This window comes from Schistocerca cancellata, chromosome 1 (assembly GCF_023864275.1).
Source record: "Schistocerca cancellata isolate TAMUIC-IGC-003103 chromosome 1, iqSchCanc2.1, whole genome shotgun sequence".
Lineage (NCBI taxonomy): Eukaryota > Metazoa > Arthropoda > Insecta > Orthoptera > Acrididae > Schistocerca > Schistocerca cancellata.
The window spans coordinates 1,164,068,914-1,164,085,112 of record NC_064626.1 but is presented as its reverse complement, the minus strand read 5'-3'; the positions used below and the strand labels follow the sequence as shown (position 1 = coordinate 1,164,085,112).

Below are 16,199 nucleotides of genomic sequence, written 5' to 3'. Positions count from 1 at the left end.
TACGAAAGCTATCTATGTTTTCAGGTTCTTATCTAGTCGTTTCTCTATTATTAGTTTTAGAGCAAATATTGCTTCTCTGGTTCCTCTATCTTTCAGACATCGATAGTCTGTAATAAATAGAAGCACCTATCCCCATGCAAAACAGGTCGTGCCCTGAGGAAGTCCGTTGCAATTCGGCCGAAACGTCTGTTTTAGTTTATTATTGTTGATCGTTTTTAGTAATGACGCGGCATAATACCGAGAAGAATTTTAATAACCCCGTACGTTGGTTTGCTGAGTAAGTGTATAGATGCAGATGCCGACATACTCTCGTCAAAACGGATGGTTCTTTTGAAAATGAAATTGAACCCAAATGTCAGTCTTTGTTCGTGCAGAAGATACAATCTCGTGAAATCGGATCAGTCTTATACAGTCGCATATCAGATCGAATGTGCTCTGACTGCTCCCACAACCGCTTCACGGGACGCACCTGGAAGCCAGTCCGCTATCACTGGCGGCGCATGCGGTGCGCGCGGCACCTTGTGACGTCACAGCCAGCTGGGCAGACCACGTCGGCAGGAGGCGCGCCGTAGCAGTAGCGACCAGGCGCGGCCCAGGATGCGGACCTTGTGGAGGCGCTGGCCCTGCGGCCTCAGGGCGGGCGGCGAGCCCTCGGAGAAACACGCCATCCTCGACCCGTACGCCTGCCGCCCGGCACCACCACAGCACGACTACACCAACCAGGTGCAGCCCAACTCACCAGTCACGCAGTGTCTCATCTTCCACTTCTCCCACTAATACTTTCCTCCCCTCTGTCATCTTGTAACGATATAATCGTGCGTAGATCACGGCCTATTCCAAAAAGTGGCTATACGTTAAATACAGTTAACAGGTGTAACCTTTCCATCGTAGATGCTGCTACTGGGAAAGCGGTCGTATCGTTAATCATGGAAAAGAAATTGCCCCCGACCGCACTTAACCCTTTAAGAGGGGACGTTCTTGAAAAATACGCAGTATTTAAAAGATACACCAAAGCCACAATTTTGAAGACACGGTAATATAATTTTGTTCCATGCTTTACCTGAAATTAACACATTTACTGTTAATTTTCTTGGATTATATACATTGTTGTTGTGGTCTACACTTCAGAGAATGGTTTGATGCAGCTCTCTATGCTACTGTATCCTGTGCAAGCCTCTTCATCTCCGAGTCACTACTGCAACCTACATCCTTCTGAATATGTTTAGTGTATTCATCTCTTGGTCTCCCTCTACTATTTTTACCCTCCACGCTTCCCTCCAATACTAAACTGATGATCCCTTCATGCCTCAGAACATGTCCTACCAACCGATCCCTTTTTCTAGTCAAGTTATGCCACAAATTCCTCTTCTCCCCAAGTCTATTAAGTTCCTACTTATTAATTACGTGCTCTTCCCATCTCATCTTCAGCATTCTTCTGTAGCTTCACATTTTGAAAGCTTCTATTCTCTTCTGTTTATCGTCCATCTTTCACTTCCATACATAGCTACTACTCCATACAAATATTTTCAGAAAAGACGTTCTAAACTTAAATCTATACTCGATGTTAACGAATTTCTCTTCTTCAGAAACGCTTTCCTTGCCAATGCCAGTCTCATTTTGTATCTTCTCTACTTCGACCATCATCAGTTATTATGCTCCCCAAATAGCAAAACTCCTTTACTACTTTAAGTGTCTCATTTCATAATCTAATTCCCTCGGCATTACCTGATTTAATTCGACTACATTCCATTATCCTCATTTTGCTTTTGTTATTGTTCATCTTATATCCTCCTTTTTAGGCACTGTCCATTCCGTTCAGCTGCTCTTCCAGGTCCTCTGCTGTCTCTGACAGAATTACAATGTCGTCGGCAAACATCAAAGTTTTTATTTCTTCTCCATGGATTTTAATTCCTACTCCAAATCTTTCTTTTGTTTCCTTTACTGTTTGCTCAATATATATATAGGTTGAAGAAAAACTTGCGCACTCTGACTTCGCAGCGCGATTCCTCATCAACTAGCAATACAAACATGTCTCTCACAAAATTTCGTCCTGCGCATATTTCGAGCAGTAAATGGAAGTTAAAGATCGGCAGTCTGGCAACACTATAATCACGTGTACGGTAACTTACCTCTGCCAGGATATAGCAATAGTGGTGTACAGTTGGTACAGTCGATACCGTGTTGTGTTAGCATGCAGGAGGTTGTAACCTACCTCCTCCTTCCTACTTCCATCTATTGTCCACACTGAATTTTATGAAGATTTGAGAGGAGCGAGGATTACAATAAACTATGAAGTTTACCTAGCTTGACATGTTGAGATGCCTCCAGTTCTTCTTGTCTAGGGGTCTGATTCTTGAAGCTGAAAAACCCATATTTTAGGTCATCTAGGTTGGATTGAACTGAACAAATTTGAAGATTGTTGTTGCAGAATTTTTGGTTTTACGTAAATATATTTTCTCACCTTTTAGTATATCACACAGCATTTTGGTTTTTCACGTTAACAAAGCCAAAATTACATTGTTCGCACAAAAATACGTCCGATCACATCAGAGGCATGCTTACGACTCTCACACTCTGCGGAAATAACATACGTCCAAAGGGTTTCCATTTTTTCTTATCAAATGAATTTCTACTAGTTTCTGTAACATTATTCATATCGATGATTATTTCATAAATTAATCCAGGAATAAACATAGTAAACAGTACAGGATTGCGTAATTAATACTAGAAATTTTAAGTGAGCCAATACTTCATATTGTCAAATGTTTCAAAAAAAAAATTTTAACTGTACACTCAGAACTGGTACTTATCGATTATAACGTAGAGACTAAAATATTTTATAAGGTAATTCCTTTTCATAAATTTTATCTTGAAATATAACATACTGTGTATAAAATTATATGAAAGTTTTCAGAAAATCAACTGAGATAATATTGATCTATCTAAAATTCGAAAAATAATACCGGTATCAGCAAATACTGTTGAGGAAAGGTAATGCTAGCGGAGGATGTCCCGTTACAAGGTCGAGTTTTCGATTCAAGGTCAAGGTTTATTTTTTTATTTGCTAAAAGCAGTCTGCATGGTACTGTATTTGGCCTCTTAATCATCATACAGAGATTACTGTCGGTCTTCTACAAAACATTTGCAGTTACATACTACAAAGACAAAAATGGAAGTACAATCGTTTTTATTGGTCAGCTTTTAAAGAAACCTTTTGCGTTTCGTGGACGCAAATTGTTTCGCACCACAGCATCTACTAGATTCCAAACCTCTTATTGTGTACCTTCCCCCAATGGTCCCATGGATTAATACCAACTATTATTCTTGCTACGTTCAGCTCCATTACATTTCGTTAGGCCCTTACGTCACCAGCAGCAATGTGCTTTGCAAATAATTTCGGTGGGACCATGGGGGCATCGTACACAGAAAACAGGTTTGGAATCTAGCAGATGCAGTGGCGCGAAGCATTTCGCATCCACTACGTGCAAAAGGCTTCTTTAAAAACTGAACAATGAAAACAATTGTACTCGCATTTCCGTGTTCGTAGTACGTAACTGCAAGTGTTTTACAAAAGACCCCCTGTAATCGCTGTATGACGAGTAAGACCCCAGATACCGTACCATGCAGAATACTTTCAACGAATAAAAACAAATAAGCCTCGACCCAGAATCGAACCCTCGAACTTCTGTGTGCTAACGCAAAATACTATCCACTGCACCAACTGCAGAGCAATGTTCCATCTGTGCACAGAGGTATTACCGTACAATGGATTATAGTGCTGCCGGACTGCCAATCTTTAACGTCTATTTACTGCCCGAAATATGCGCAGGGTGAAATTTTGTAACAGACATTTTTGTATTGACAGTGTGTGAGGAATCACGCTGCAGAATCCGAGGGCGCGAATTTTTCTTCGCTCTGTATATTTAACTTTTTGTATTACATTTAAAAACTTTGTTTAAAAAAACATTATATGTAATTTTTCTCAGAAACTACTCAAGATATTTCTACTAAATTTGTCTGTTTAATCTCTTTGCATGTAGTAAGCTTCTCTCGTGAGATATTTTTGAATATATCGAATAGGAGAATTTAAAAAAATTTTAATTACAGTTCTGTAAATATTATGTATGAATTCATGCAAAATTCCAAGCACTTTGTTCTGTATCTCAGCTTACACTTAGAATTTCCAAATTTTCCCATGATACAATTTATTGGGTTTATAGGAAAAAGTGTAGAAAATTTCGTAGTTCTGACCTTCATAGATTCTGAGAAAAAAGTATATAAACTTTGAAACCCATTTCTTCAGAAATTGGAACTTTAAGTTCAACTTAACGTTTTTTCTTGCGTAGTCTCTTCAGAAGGCCCCAGATTTATACTGACGGTCCTCTTTCATTTCAACGTTTCTGTTTTGATTTCTTGTTTTCTTCCTTCTTTCCGTTACCAGGTCTCCACCTGATTTTGCAGCTACAGAGGGGCGCTGTAAATCTTTTTGTCTGAAGATGTTTTGAGTGAAATTTCCTACTTTAAAGATGTTTCTCTATAATACCTTCACCTTTCCTAAGTTCTTATCATTAAATACAAGAAATGCATCAGAATTTCCAATTCTGACAACTGTGGCAGATGAAAATGCGGTTTTAGGGTATGGTTTCCATATGAGTGAATTTAGAGACTCATTTGGATATAAAATCAAAGAGTGCATATCGCAGCCTTCTGGATGTATGCCGTGCAAGTGTGCTTCAAAGTATTCCACCGAATTGTCGTTCACTGAGCTGGTACTGAAGTGTAACTTCAAAAAGTGGGCGTGACTCGAAGGTCGCATCACCCATTTAATTATTTTTCAGTCACTTCGGATACGATTTCATCATTGAAACTTTGGGAACTTTTTGTCCATGGGTTCTAATAATAAATAAAAAACAAATTTAAAATTGCAGTTTTCGGTCAATTTCATGGACGTCCACCCGTGACGTGGCACTGGTAAAGGGTATATGGGGCGTCGCAAGAGGAATGGTCACAATCTAGATATATGACAGGAACGATCATTCGCACCAGAAATGTCTCTTAAGAGCTATGGGTATTTGTTCAGTAGAAGAGATGTGTTTCACAGTAGCGGAGATGAACAAGTACTCATAGCTATTAACGTATGAGTTTTAGAGCTCATGTTTACTGGACAGTTATGTTCTTTTTTGGTACATAATACCAAATCCAAAATATGGGAAGCAAAGAGCTTGCTGTAGAAAAGGTTTGTTTCACAGTATCGAAGACAAACAGGTTACTCGTAACTCCTAAGATTTGCTTTTTACATCTCATGTTTACTAGTCTTTTATCGTTCGGAATGACCATTCTTCATGTTATATCCCAGAATATTGATCATTTCTTCTGGGGCACCCTGTATATACCACTGACCTTAAATGCTCTTTATTTCCTATAAACAATCGCATTGTATTGGTACTAATATAATCACAATAATTTCTCTGATAACTAAGAATACTATTACTAGGCTTCTAACTCGGGAGACTTGAGATATCAGAGAACGTTTGAGTAAAGTATAAATATTTACCGATGGCCTTTGAGCCATTCGTCTTCAGAGCTGGTTTTGTGTTCAGCTAACATTAGTCACCTGTGGGATTACTCTTCTGATATAAAAGAGGGTACGTTCAATTCGCTGTAACATTTGCAACATCATAAAGCATGAAAAGAATACGGGAGTCGTTTGTAAGCATATTTACAGCTAGTTTTCATTCACACCGCTCGTGGAAGCAAACAGATTGTCATGAATTCAGTTCCTAGTTACATCCAGTTTTACTGATTATATGCTGTGACATGCTTCTTCTAACGAAGAATGAATATCGCAGATAATATTGTTTCACAGGTTATCTCGTCGAAAATGCTAATTATTTCCGCTGACACTGCACTTATAGGATGATTGCTGAAAATATGTGACATGTCTAAAACAGTTCACGCACATACTGGAATGTAATAAGCATAGTATTTACTTACTTTTGGTTGCCTTTTACAGTTATAGGAATAATAGTGACATTCTTGAATACTTTTTTTTTATCTGTAAGACTGACTTCGTTGAAGTGGCATAGTTCCATGCCAGATCAAATTCTGGCTAATAGTGTAATGAACTGCTGGGAAGAGATTACAGAAGAGCGTGTAGGAGGTTCAGAATTTGGAGGAGATTCTGATGCCAATGAGTAGCTGCTACTTATATTGTCTGAAACATTACAGTAACTGATGGTCAACGCGGTAATTCAGTGACAAGTGGACCAGTGAGATTATGTCTAGCACAGATGCAGCAAGTAGGGTGGACTGTTTATCTCTGCTTGAAGAAGCATTTCGTGGAAGTCGTGCAACTGACTCTGATACTGAAGTGGCTGTAAATGTGGATTTACTCGCATAGACATGGTCTAAAGTTTGTTGTGAACTGCAGTCCTTTGGAAAATGTCTTCCTCCTGAGGATATGCAGAGTGTTGGGGGTGTAAGTGCAGATATTTCCATTGATGACTGAGGGCACAGTACTGAAAACATCACATCAGTATTTACTTCATTTGCAAACTAATAATTATAACTGTTTTGAATATTATGTTTTTAGGTTGGTTAGTACCTCCAAGAATCTGTGACACAAGCAAGCCATTAACTGTTATTTTCCCCTGAGCAGCAGGTCAGTACTGAATTGTGGAGCACGGATGCAAAACGAGTAGAGTATACTGACAGGCGTAATCCACTTTATGGCAAAGTTACAACTGTGCAGAAAACATCAGGTAGAAAATTATGTGATATGTCAGCGGTAACACTGTTAGAAGCAGAGAAAAAGCAACTAACACTGTGAAGTGGGTACATATTAAAGTATCAATTATCCCAATATCTGTACCTGTACCCTTAGCACCCTGTATGTTTACCAACTGAAGTTTACATTGCTCATTTCCTGCTGATATTTTCAAACTTTTTCAGCACAGTCTTCGTGATATCAGAAATACGTAATAAATTAAGTAGTACTGACATGTATTACGTTGTTATGCTGGATAAAACATTCTGTCATTTAAAGCATTAAATTGTCTTCATTTTATTGTACCATGATCGATTTCAGGCCTTTAAATTTCACCATCAAATGTACAAAGGGCGTTCAAAAAGTTTTGCGCAGTCGTCCCTAATTTTTTTATTTTTTGCAGGAGGAGAATGAAACTTTTTGTGAACATACTTGGAACATTTACCTATACACTAAGCCTACTCAATGTAACCTCCACCAGCGGCGACGCATCTAGCCCAACGATCTTTCCATGGTGTAAATGCACTTTGGTAAAATTCTGGGGATTGACTTTTATACCATCTCTTGACACAGGAAATAAGGTCTTTCTCACTATCGAATGTTTTACCACGCAGGTAGGCCTTCAGACGACCAAAGACGTAAAAATCAGACGGGGCCAAGTCCGGACTGTAGGGAGGATGAGGAACAATTTTCCAACTTATTTTCCTGATTTTCTCCTGCGTCATAAGGGCTGTATTGGGTTTGGCATTGTCATTGTGTAGTCTGGTGGGCTGACCCTGAAGCTGTGGTCTGTGGGTCTTGATGGCACGTCACAGCTTGTCCAGTGACAAACAGTAACGGTCCCGGTTAATTATGGAACCAGGTTTCAAAAAGTCAATGAAAATGACATCACACTGAACCCAGAAAAAGGAGGCCATCGCCTTTCGGCCTGCTGTTCGTGATAAAGTCTCGGTTTCTTCTTCCGAGGGGAACCCGGATGACGCTTCTCCATGGATTGGATTTTGCTCTCAGGTTTGGACAATCATCTTGGGTAATGACGCCGTCAAAACACTGTTTCCACTCTTCAGTAAAGGTCTTCGTGAGACCCTCGCACACATTCTTCCTCATCGCTTTCATTTCTCTTGTCAGTAGTCTAGGCATCCAATATGCGCAGACTGTTCTGTACCCTAGTGACTGTACCAGTGATACCGCCATACCCAGTGACAAACGAGTCATTTCAGCAAGCTGTCGTGTCGTCACACATCTTTCATTTTGGATGATTTGATCAATGGTCTCTTTATTCACATTACTCAGTGCAGTCGATGGTTTACCGCATCGTGGATTGTCCAGTAGAGAGAAATCATCTCCTTTAAACCTCTGCAACCATCGCTGGATATTGCTGCGATCCACTGTGTCCTCCCCATAAACAGAGAGCAACTTCCTGTGAATCGATGTGGCAGAGTCATCGCCGGTCTTGAAGAGGAACTCCATCACCGAACGTTGTCGCAACCTGACATCTACTTCACGGTTCATTATGGCTCACCTGTAAATAAAAGAAAATACTTTTATACACCAACTTATAGCTAAATGTTCCAAGTATGTACACAAAAAATTTCATTCCCCTCCTGAAAAAAATAAAAAATTAGAGTCGACTGTGCAAAACGTTTTGAACGCCCTTTGTACCATCAGATGTACATGTTTACAACAAACGTAGTAGAAACCAACACAATAAGATATCATGCATCTCCTAACAAATTTATTGATCTCTCCCAGATAGATACTTTATCATTTAGCTACAAAATAGCAGGTCAGCAACTGGAAGCAGTTAATTCCATAAATTATCTGGGAGTACGCATTAGGAGTGATTTAAAATGGAATGATCATATAATGTTGATTGTCGGTAAAGCAGATGCCAGACTGAGATTCATTGGAAGAATCCTAAGGAAATGCAATCCGAAAACAAAGGAAGTAGGTTACAGTACGCTTGTTCGCCCACTGCTTGAATACTGCTCAGCAGTGTGGGATCCGTACCAGATAGGGTTGATACAAGACATACAGAAGATCCAACGGAGAGCAGCGCGCTTCGTTACAGGATCATTTAGTAATCGCGAAAGCGTTACGGAGATGATAGATAAACTCCAGTGGAAGACTCTGCAGGAGAGACGCTCAGTAGCTCGGTACGGGCTTTTGTCAAAGTTTCGAGAACATACCTTCACCGAAGAGTCAAGCAGTATATTGCTCCCTCCTACGTATATCTCGCGAAGAGACCATGAGGATAAAATCAGAGAGATTAGAGCCCACACAGAGGCATACCGACAATCCTTCTTTCCACGAACAATACGAGACTGGAATAGAAGGGAGAACCGATAGAGGTACTGAAGGTACCCTCCGCCACACACCGTCAGGTGGCTTGCGGAGTATGGATGTAGATGTAGATGTAGAAACTGATGAACAGCTTTTATATAAATATCTAGAGTGCACATAAACTACATTGTGTGTAGTAACTGACAGGTCACATCTGTCCAATGATGCTGTCTACCCTATGTGTTTGAGAACAAAATGGTATTGCCGGTTTGTTATACCTTAGCTTCACAAAAATTGGCAATATGCATACTCCAGTGTAGTTGCGCGTTTTTGCACCAGAAATAAAGTCGAACCAGTAGAACTAATGGGCTAAGTATTTTAAAAAAGTGTGTCATTAATTTAAGGGGAAAAGACTTAAATTTATACCTAATCTACTTCTGAAGTCATCATAGGCCATCACATATTATTAAAACGTTGGAGACTTCTACCTAATACCCTAACGTAAAAATTCGTGGAAAACTATATGTAGCACATAATATTACGTCACATAGAGGTATCTGGAGTTGGTTCAGTCTACCGACGACATTCTTGACACGTGAAAATCAGCTACTGTTTTGCACTATATTATCTGAATGGTAATTACCTAAAATTCTCCTGAAATACATTTACAGTTACTAAAACTACCAGGAACTACCATGTTTTTATACATGATACATTGTCCAGTTCCTGCATGTGCTTTCAACGAATCCATTAAAAGTATTGGACTCATAGTCCGCCCCTGATAGCTGAATGGTCGCCGTCACGGTACCTCAGCGTGTTCGGTCAGGGAGCTGGTTGGCCTCTGTAATTAAAAAAAAAAACTGAGTGGAAGGATCAACAAACGAACTTTAACGGATGGCATGTGACGTCCGCAACGACCAAACCCAACGATGAACAACGCACAAAAAAAAAAAAAAAAAAAAAAAAAAAATTGTCAGCATGACGGATTGTCAATCCTCTGGGCACGGGTTCGATTGCCGGCTGGGTCGGGGAATTTTCTCCGTTCAGGGACTGGGTGTTGTGCTGTCTCCATCATCACCCTATCACCCTCATCGACTGCAGGTCGCCGAAGTGGCGTCAAATTGAAAGACCGGCACTCGGCGAACGGGGGGCCATAGCCATACGTTTAAAAAAATGGACTCATACAAATTACAAACACAAGTCAGAATGGTACCATGAGTTGTAGCAACTTCCAAACACTTAAAGTGTAAGGGGTGATCAAAAAGTTTACATTCGAAGACCGTACAGTCCAGAATCGGTATGCCAATCAGGCAAAATCGCTCTTAGCATTGACGCACCATCGACGCACCAGTTTGAGGGTACCCTCTTGATAAAACACCGTATCAAGCTGTGTGAAGAAGTCTGTAACTGCCTGCTGCACATCCCCGTCCGACAGGAATCATCGAGCATTCAATTCCTTTTTTAAGGGACCGAAAACGTGACAGTTGCATGGGGAGAGATCAGGACTATAGGGCGAGAGTTCAACTGTTCCCCACTTGAGTGAGGCTGGCCTTCCAGATCGATCAGCACAGAACATTGCGCACCATTAGACTAATGGTGTTTTTCGACAGCCATTCTGCCCCATACACATTCTCCATTCTCCGATGTATGTCTACTGGTATTTATCTTTACGCAGCCAAGAAACGAACAACAGCACGTTGGTCGTGTTGGACGCATTTGGTAATTACGTGGCCATTGTTCACATTTCCACATGTACCGCACGCACGTCTGAAAGACACGAATTATCACTAATCCCTTGCTTATTTATCGGTGCTTCTACACCTGCATCGGGGTCGCACTTCGTTGTATATTCGCTGCAGCAACGCCCCCAAATGGAAACCTTTTGATCGCCCTTTACGATAGCGTACTAACTCCAAATTTTCGAGGCAATACTACAGCTTACATCGCATATAACACAGTGGTGAATACCAACGTAACACAAGCATATAGTACATCGCCAAAGAAACCCATATAGGCATGCATTTTCAAATACAGAGATATGTATAACAGGCAGAATACGGCGCTGCGGTCCGTAACGCCTATACAGGGTTATTACAAATGATTGAAGCGACTTCACAGCTCTACAATAACTTTATTATTTGAGATATTTTCACAATGCTTTGCACACACATACAAAAACTCAAAAAGTTTTTTAGGCATTCACAAATGTTCGATATGTGCCCCTTTAGTGATTCGGCAGACATCAAGCCGATAATCAAGTTCCTTCCACACTCGGCGCAGCATGTCCCCATCAATGAGTTCGAAAGCATCGTTGATGCGAGCTCGCAGTTCTGGCACGTTTCTTGGTAGAGGAGGTTTAAACACTGAATCTTTCATATAACCCCACAGAAAGAAATCGCATGGGGTTAAGTCGGGAGAGCGTGGAGGCCATGACATGCATTGCTGATCATGATCTCCACCACGACCGATCCATCGGTTTCCCAATCTCCTGTTTAAGAAATGCCGAACATCATGATGGAAGTGCAGTGGAGCACCATTCTGTTGAAAGATGAAGTCGGTGCTGTCGGTCCCCAGTTGTGGCATGAGCCAATTTTCCAGCATGTCCAGATACACGTGTCCTGTAACGTTTTTTTCGCAGAAGAAAAAGGGGTCGTAAACTTTAAACCGTGAGATTGCACAAAACACGTTAACTTTTGGTGAATTGCGAATTTGCTGCTCGAATGCGTGAGGATTCTCTACCGCCCAGATTCGCACATTGTGTCTGTTCACTTCACCATTAAGAAAAAATGTTGCTTCATCACTGAAAACAAGTTTCGCACTGAACGCATCCTCTTCCAAGAGCTGTTGCAACCCCGCCGAAATTTCAAAGCGTTTGACTTTGTCGTCGGGTGTCAGGGCTTGTAGCAATTGTAAACGGTAAGGCTTCTGCTTTAGCCTTTTCCGTAAGATTTTCCAAACCGTTGGCTGTGGTACGTTTAGCTCCCTGCTTGCTTTATTCGTCGACTTCCGCGGGCTACGCGTGAAACTTGCCCGCACGCGTTCAACCATTTCTTCGCTCACTGCAGGCCGACCCGTTGATTTCCCCTTACAGGGGCATCCAGAAGCTTTAAACTGCGCATACCATCGCCGAATGGAGTCAGCAGTTGGTGGATCTTTGTTGAACTTCGTCCTGAAGTGTCGTTGCACTGTTATGACTGACTGATGTGAGTGCATTTCAAGCACGACATACGCTTTCTCGGCTCCTGTCGCCATTTTGTCTCACTGCGCTCTCGAGCGCTCTGGCGGCAAAAACCTGAAGTGCGGCTTCAGCCGAACAAAACTTTATGAGTTTTTTCTACGTATCTGTAGTTTGTCGTGACCATATGTCAATGAATGGAGCTACAGTGAATTTATGAAATCGCTTCAGTCATTTGTAATAGCCCTGTATAAGACAACGAGTGTCTGGCGCAGTTGTTAGACCGGTTACTGCTGGTTCACCTGTAAAGGAGACCGCATATAGGACGCTGGTGCGACCTATTCTTGAGTACTGCTCAGGTGTTTGGGATCCCTACCTGGTCAGATTGAAGGAAGACATCGAAACCATTCAGAGGAGGGCTGCTAGATTTGTTACTGGTCGGTTTGAACAACACGAAAGTCTAACGGAAATGCTTCAGGAACTCAAATGGGAATGCCTGCAGGAAAGGCGACATTCTTTTAGAGAAAGGCTGTCGAGAAAAGCTAGAGAACCGGCATTTGAAGCTGACTGCCGAACGATTCTACTGCCGCCAACACACATAGCGCGTAAGGACCACGAAGATAAGATACGATGAAATACGGCTCATACGGAGCCATACAGACAGTCGCTTTTTCCCTTGCTCTGTTCGCAAGGGGAACAGGAAAGGAAATGACTGGTAGTTGTATAGAGTACCCTCCGCCACGCACCGTACGGTGGCTTGCGGAGTATCTGTGCAGATGTAGAAGTAACAGGTTGAATTTGTATCAAATACTAAGGTCTGCAGTCCCTTGGCGGCAAAAAAACCTTAAGCTCCTAAGTCAAGGCAGTCGAAAGATGCGGCCATCTATGTCACATATTTGACACTCGGAAACTCACTCATCAAAACCTGTAGATACACTACCTATATACATAATTAAATTTGTATGTAATACTCGGAGATTTGATCCTACTCGTATCGTTATGTTTCTTTAAGTTCTGACAGCAACTAACAACAGAAATACAGTGGCATAAAGTTCGTCAGAGCAAGGGCAGAAAGTTTTTACGTGGCCAGTAAAAGATCTGTGGTCGGTTTTTCGTGTACCCTGCTTCTATTATAGTAACGTGCAATTATACATTAAATTAATTTATAAGTGTTGCAGTACTATATGAATGGCGTGCTCCAATGCGGAAACGTGTAACGCGTGTGGAGACAACAAACAGTTACTTGTAGACGACTGTTTTACAGACCATTGTAACTGCAGGAAATGGCTTAGTTGCCGACCGCCGTGACCGAGCGATCCTAGGCGCTTCAGTCCGGAACCGCGCGACTGGTACGGTCGCAGATTCGAATCCTGCCTCGGGCATGGATGTGTGTGATGTCTTTAGGTTAGTTAGGTTTAATTAGCTCTAAGTTCTAGGGCACTGATGACCTCAGATGTTAAGTCCCATAGTGCTCAGAGCCATTTGAACCATTTGAAATGGCTTATTTTGTCACGTGCACTTATGATGGAGGACGGCGCATTCGGGGCTGCGTAGAACGGAATCTCTCCCCTTGAGGTTACCGTTTTTACAGGAACTCGTGGGAAGGTTAGGTGAATCACCAGAATGGGTCGTTTTAATTATGCAGATGGAAAAAGGGAAAGGGTACGTGCAGCCTGTGCCCTTCGTCGCTAGCACTGAGGGAAGTTTTGCCTGTGAGACGGCAAATGGGAGCTGCATTTTGATTAAGGCGTACGTTTTTAGCGGGAGTCGACGGTCAGTACGCTAAAGTCCTACAAGAACGCTTCTTACGAGTGACTTACCTGTTCGCATGAGGAGCTGAGACTCCACGAGGAAGTCAAGTCACGTACTGTATACAAACAACGGCCTTAAAAAGCTTCGCAAAACCTTTGATACATGAGACATGCGACTACGCCAAAACGGAGCTTTTGGAAAGTCGCACGATACGGCAGTGTACCTAGTGCATCAGCCTACAGTTTTACAGGTCGAGCCTCAAACCAGGACAGGTATCTTCGTTTATGCAACCATTTTTCGCAGTTACAGTGGCGAGTTTAAGTCAATCGTCTACGAGTAAACAAAATACACGAAATGCCGAGATGACAGTGGTTCTTCTCAACACATAAATGTGAATATATTTAGTACAGTGAAAGTGCTATGTGCGGAAAACCCAACACATACACGTGGAAGAATAGGAAGAACGTAGTAAAGAAAAGCCCCTGACCACTGAAGACGGTTTAGAATAAACGAAACACGTTTGATCTTAATAAGACTTTCATTAGAGTTGCAAAACACTGTCATTGACCTATACAACTTGTAACTACAGATTGTCTTCAGATGTCTTTCACGTTTTCCTATCAAAATTTCGTTAGTGCCAGACCACTGTAACACAATTAAATGCGTTTTGTTAATGTAGTTCTCTAGCCAAGGAGCAGGATAAACGACAAAATCGTCCATGTTCAGTCAAAAGCATAGATTTCGTCTAGGAATCCGTGCTCCCTAATGCGATCGTGGGGCGGTATGTGGCGTTCATGGCAAAGGAGGTAACCTCTATTTTCACTGACTAGCAATGAAATTTTAAGATATTCACGATTCATTGTGTGCAGCATACTGTCAAGTATCTGTATTTACAAATGGTATTTCATGAAACTAACGAAAAACTGTATGTAATTATTTTCCACTCTTTAGTACTGTAGACAGTCCTATGCTGCAAAGATTCTGGATGTTTCAGCCTGTTGCACTGGTGCCTGGTGAACTAAAGACTTTTATGTCGCTCCAAAAAGAAGTAATTAAACTTTGCGAAGACACGTGAACGGAGGAAGGGAAGTGGACCTGTATGAGGTGGTCAGAGAGAGTCTGAAAAGCTTGTAAGGGTGTCACAGGGTAGGGTGTGCTGAGAAATAACTATTAAGAAAAAAAATTCGATACGTTGCGCCGTTTCCGATTTAATTAGCGCCGAATTCAACGGTCAGGTTGTTGCGCGAGCTAAATCCAGCAGCTTGGCGGATACGATTGGTCTCAGTTGTTCTCAAGACGTTGTTGATAGCTCACGAGAGTGGTCGGTCGTTGGCTCGAGTTCGATCCTTACTACCGTCCCATGTCCAATTTTTGTATCGCTCTTTTGTTCAGTTTTAGGAAACCAAACGAAGAAGACGTCTGGCAACACCGTATGTGGCGGACTGCTTGAATTTGCTCTCGCAGCGACCTGAGTTGCCAAATTCAATGCTAATTAAGTCGGAAACGGCGCAACGTATCGAATTTTTTTCTTAACAATTATCTCTCAGCGCAACCTCCCCTGCAACAACCTTGCAAGCTTTTCAGACTGCAAAATTTCTATTGAAGTCTTCTAGGTGTTGTAGAAGGGACTTAAGAGATAACATTTTGGAGCCAAACTCATGACTGGAAACGTACTGTTTGGATGTTAAAATAAGTTTAAAGAACGGATCGCTTTAAATTCTGTCGCTTCACATTTGCGCATGAGGTCTGACGTGTGCTGTACTGGAGCGAGGGGCGAGGGCAATTTTTCGAGTACGTGTCGTCGGGTTCTTTTCTTCGTAACGAGTGGCGTACTCTACAAAGTCAAGAATGCAGTGCGTCCACGGAGCACCACAGCCAACCCTCCTAGTTTGCGGACGTCCCCGTCTCGGCGCTGCCGTTGATGTGGTCGGACGAATATGAAATGTGACGTCATAATTAGAACACCGACTGACGGTGGCGCCCTCTTCTCAGTTTATCTGCTTGCCGTGAAGCGAGATATCTGAAAGTGATCCCATCTTCAAACTCATTTTATATCTAAACGGTACACTTACGTATATGAATTCCTTACCAAAACTTTATCTGTATGTCCCCTCTATAATCACTTGAAACCTGTAATAGAAACTGTGAAACATCTTGTACAAATACTGCACAAAATACACTGTTCTGCGAAACTTAAGGGGAACTGGAACTCCCTATCCCGAC

The 16,199-nt window shown here is 41.8% G+C and overlaps 1 protein-coding gene across 1 annotated transcript in view; it reads left to right on the top strand.

Annotated features, from left to right (window-relative positions):
• Positions 1 to 594: 594 nt before the first annotated feature.
• Positions 595 to 16,199, top strand: part of LOC126093714 (facilitated trehalose transporter Tret1-2 homolog) — a 138,236-nt gene continuing 122,631 nt past the window's right edge. Inside the window, exon 1 of the mRNA XM_049908741.1 lies at positions 595 to 723. Coding sequence (XP_049764698.1) covers positions 598 to 723 — 126 coding nt within the window. The 5' untranslated portion in view covers positions 595 to 597. The remainder of the gene's footprint in view (positions 724 to 16,199) is intronic.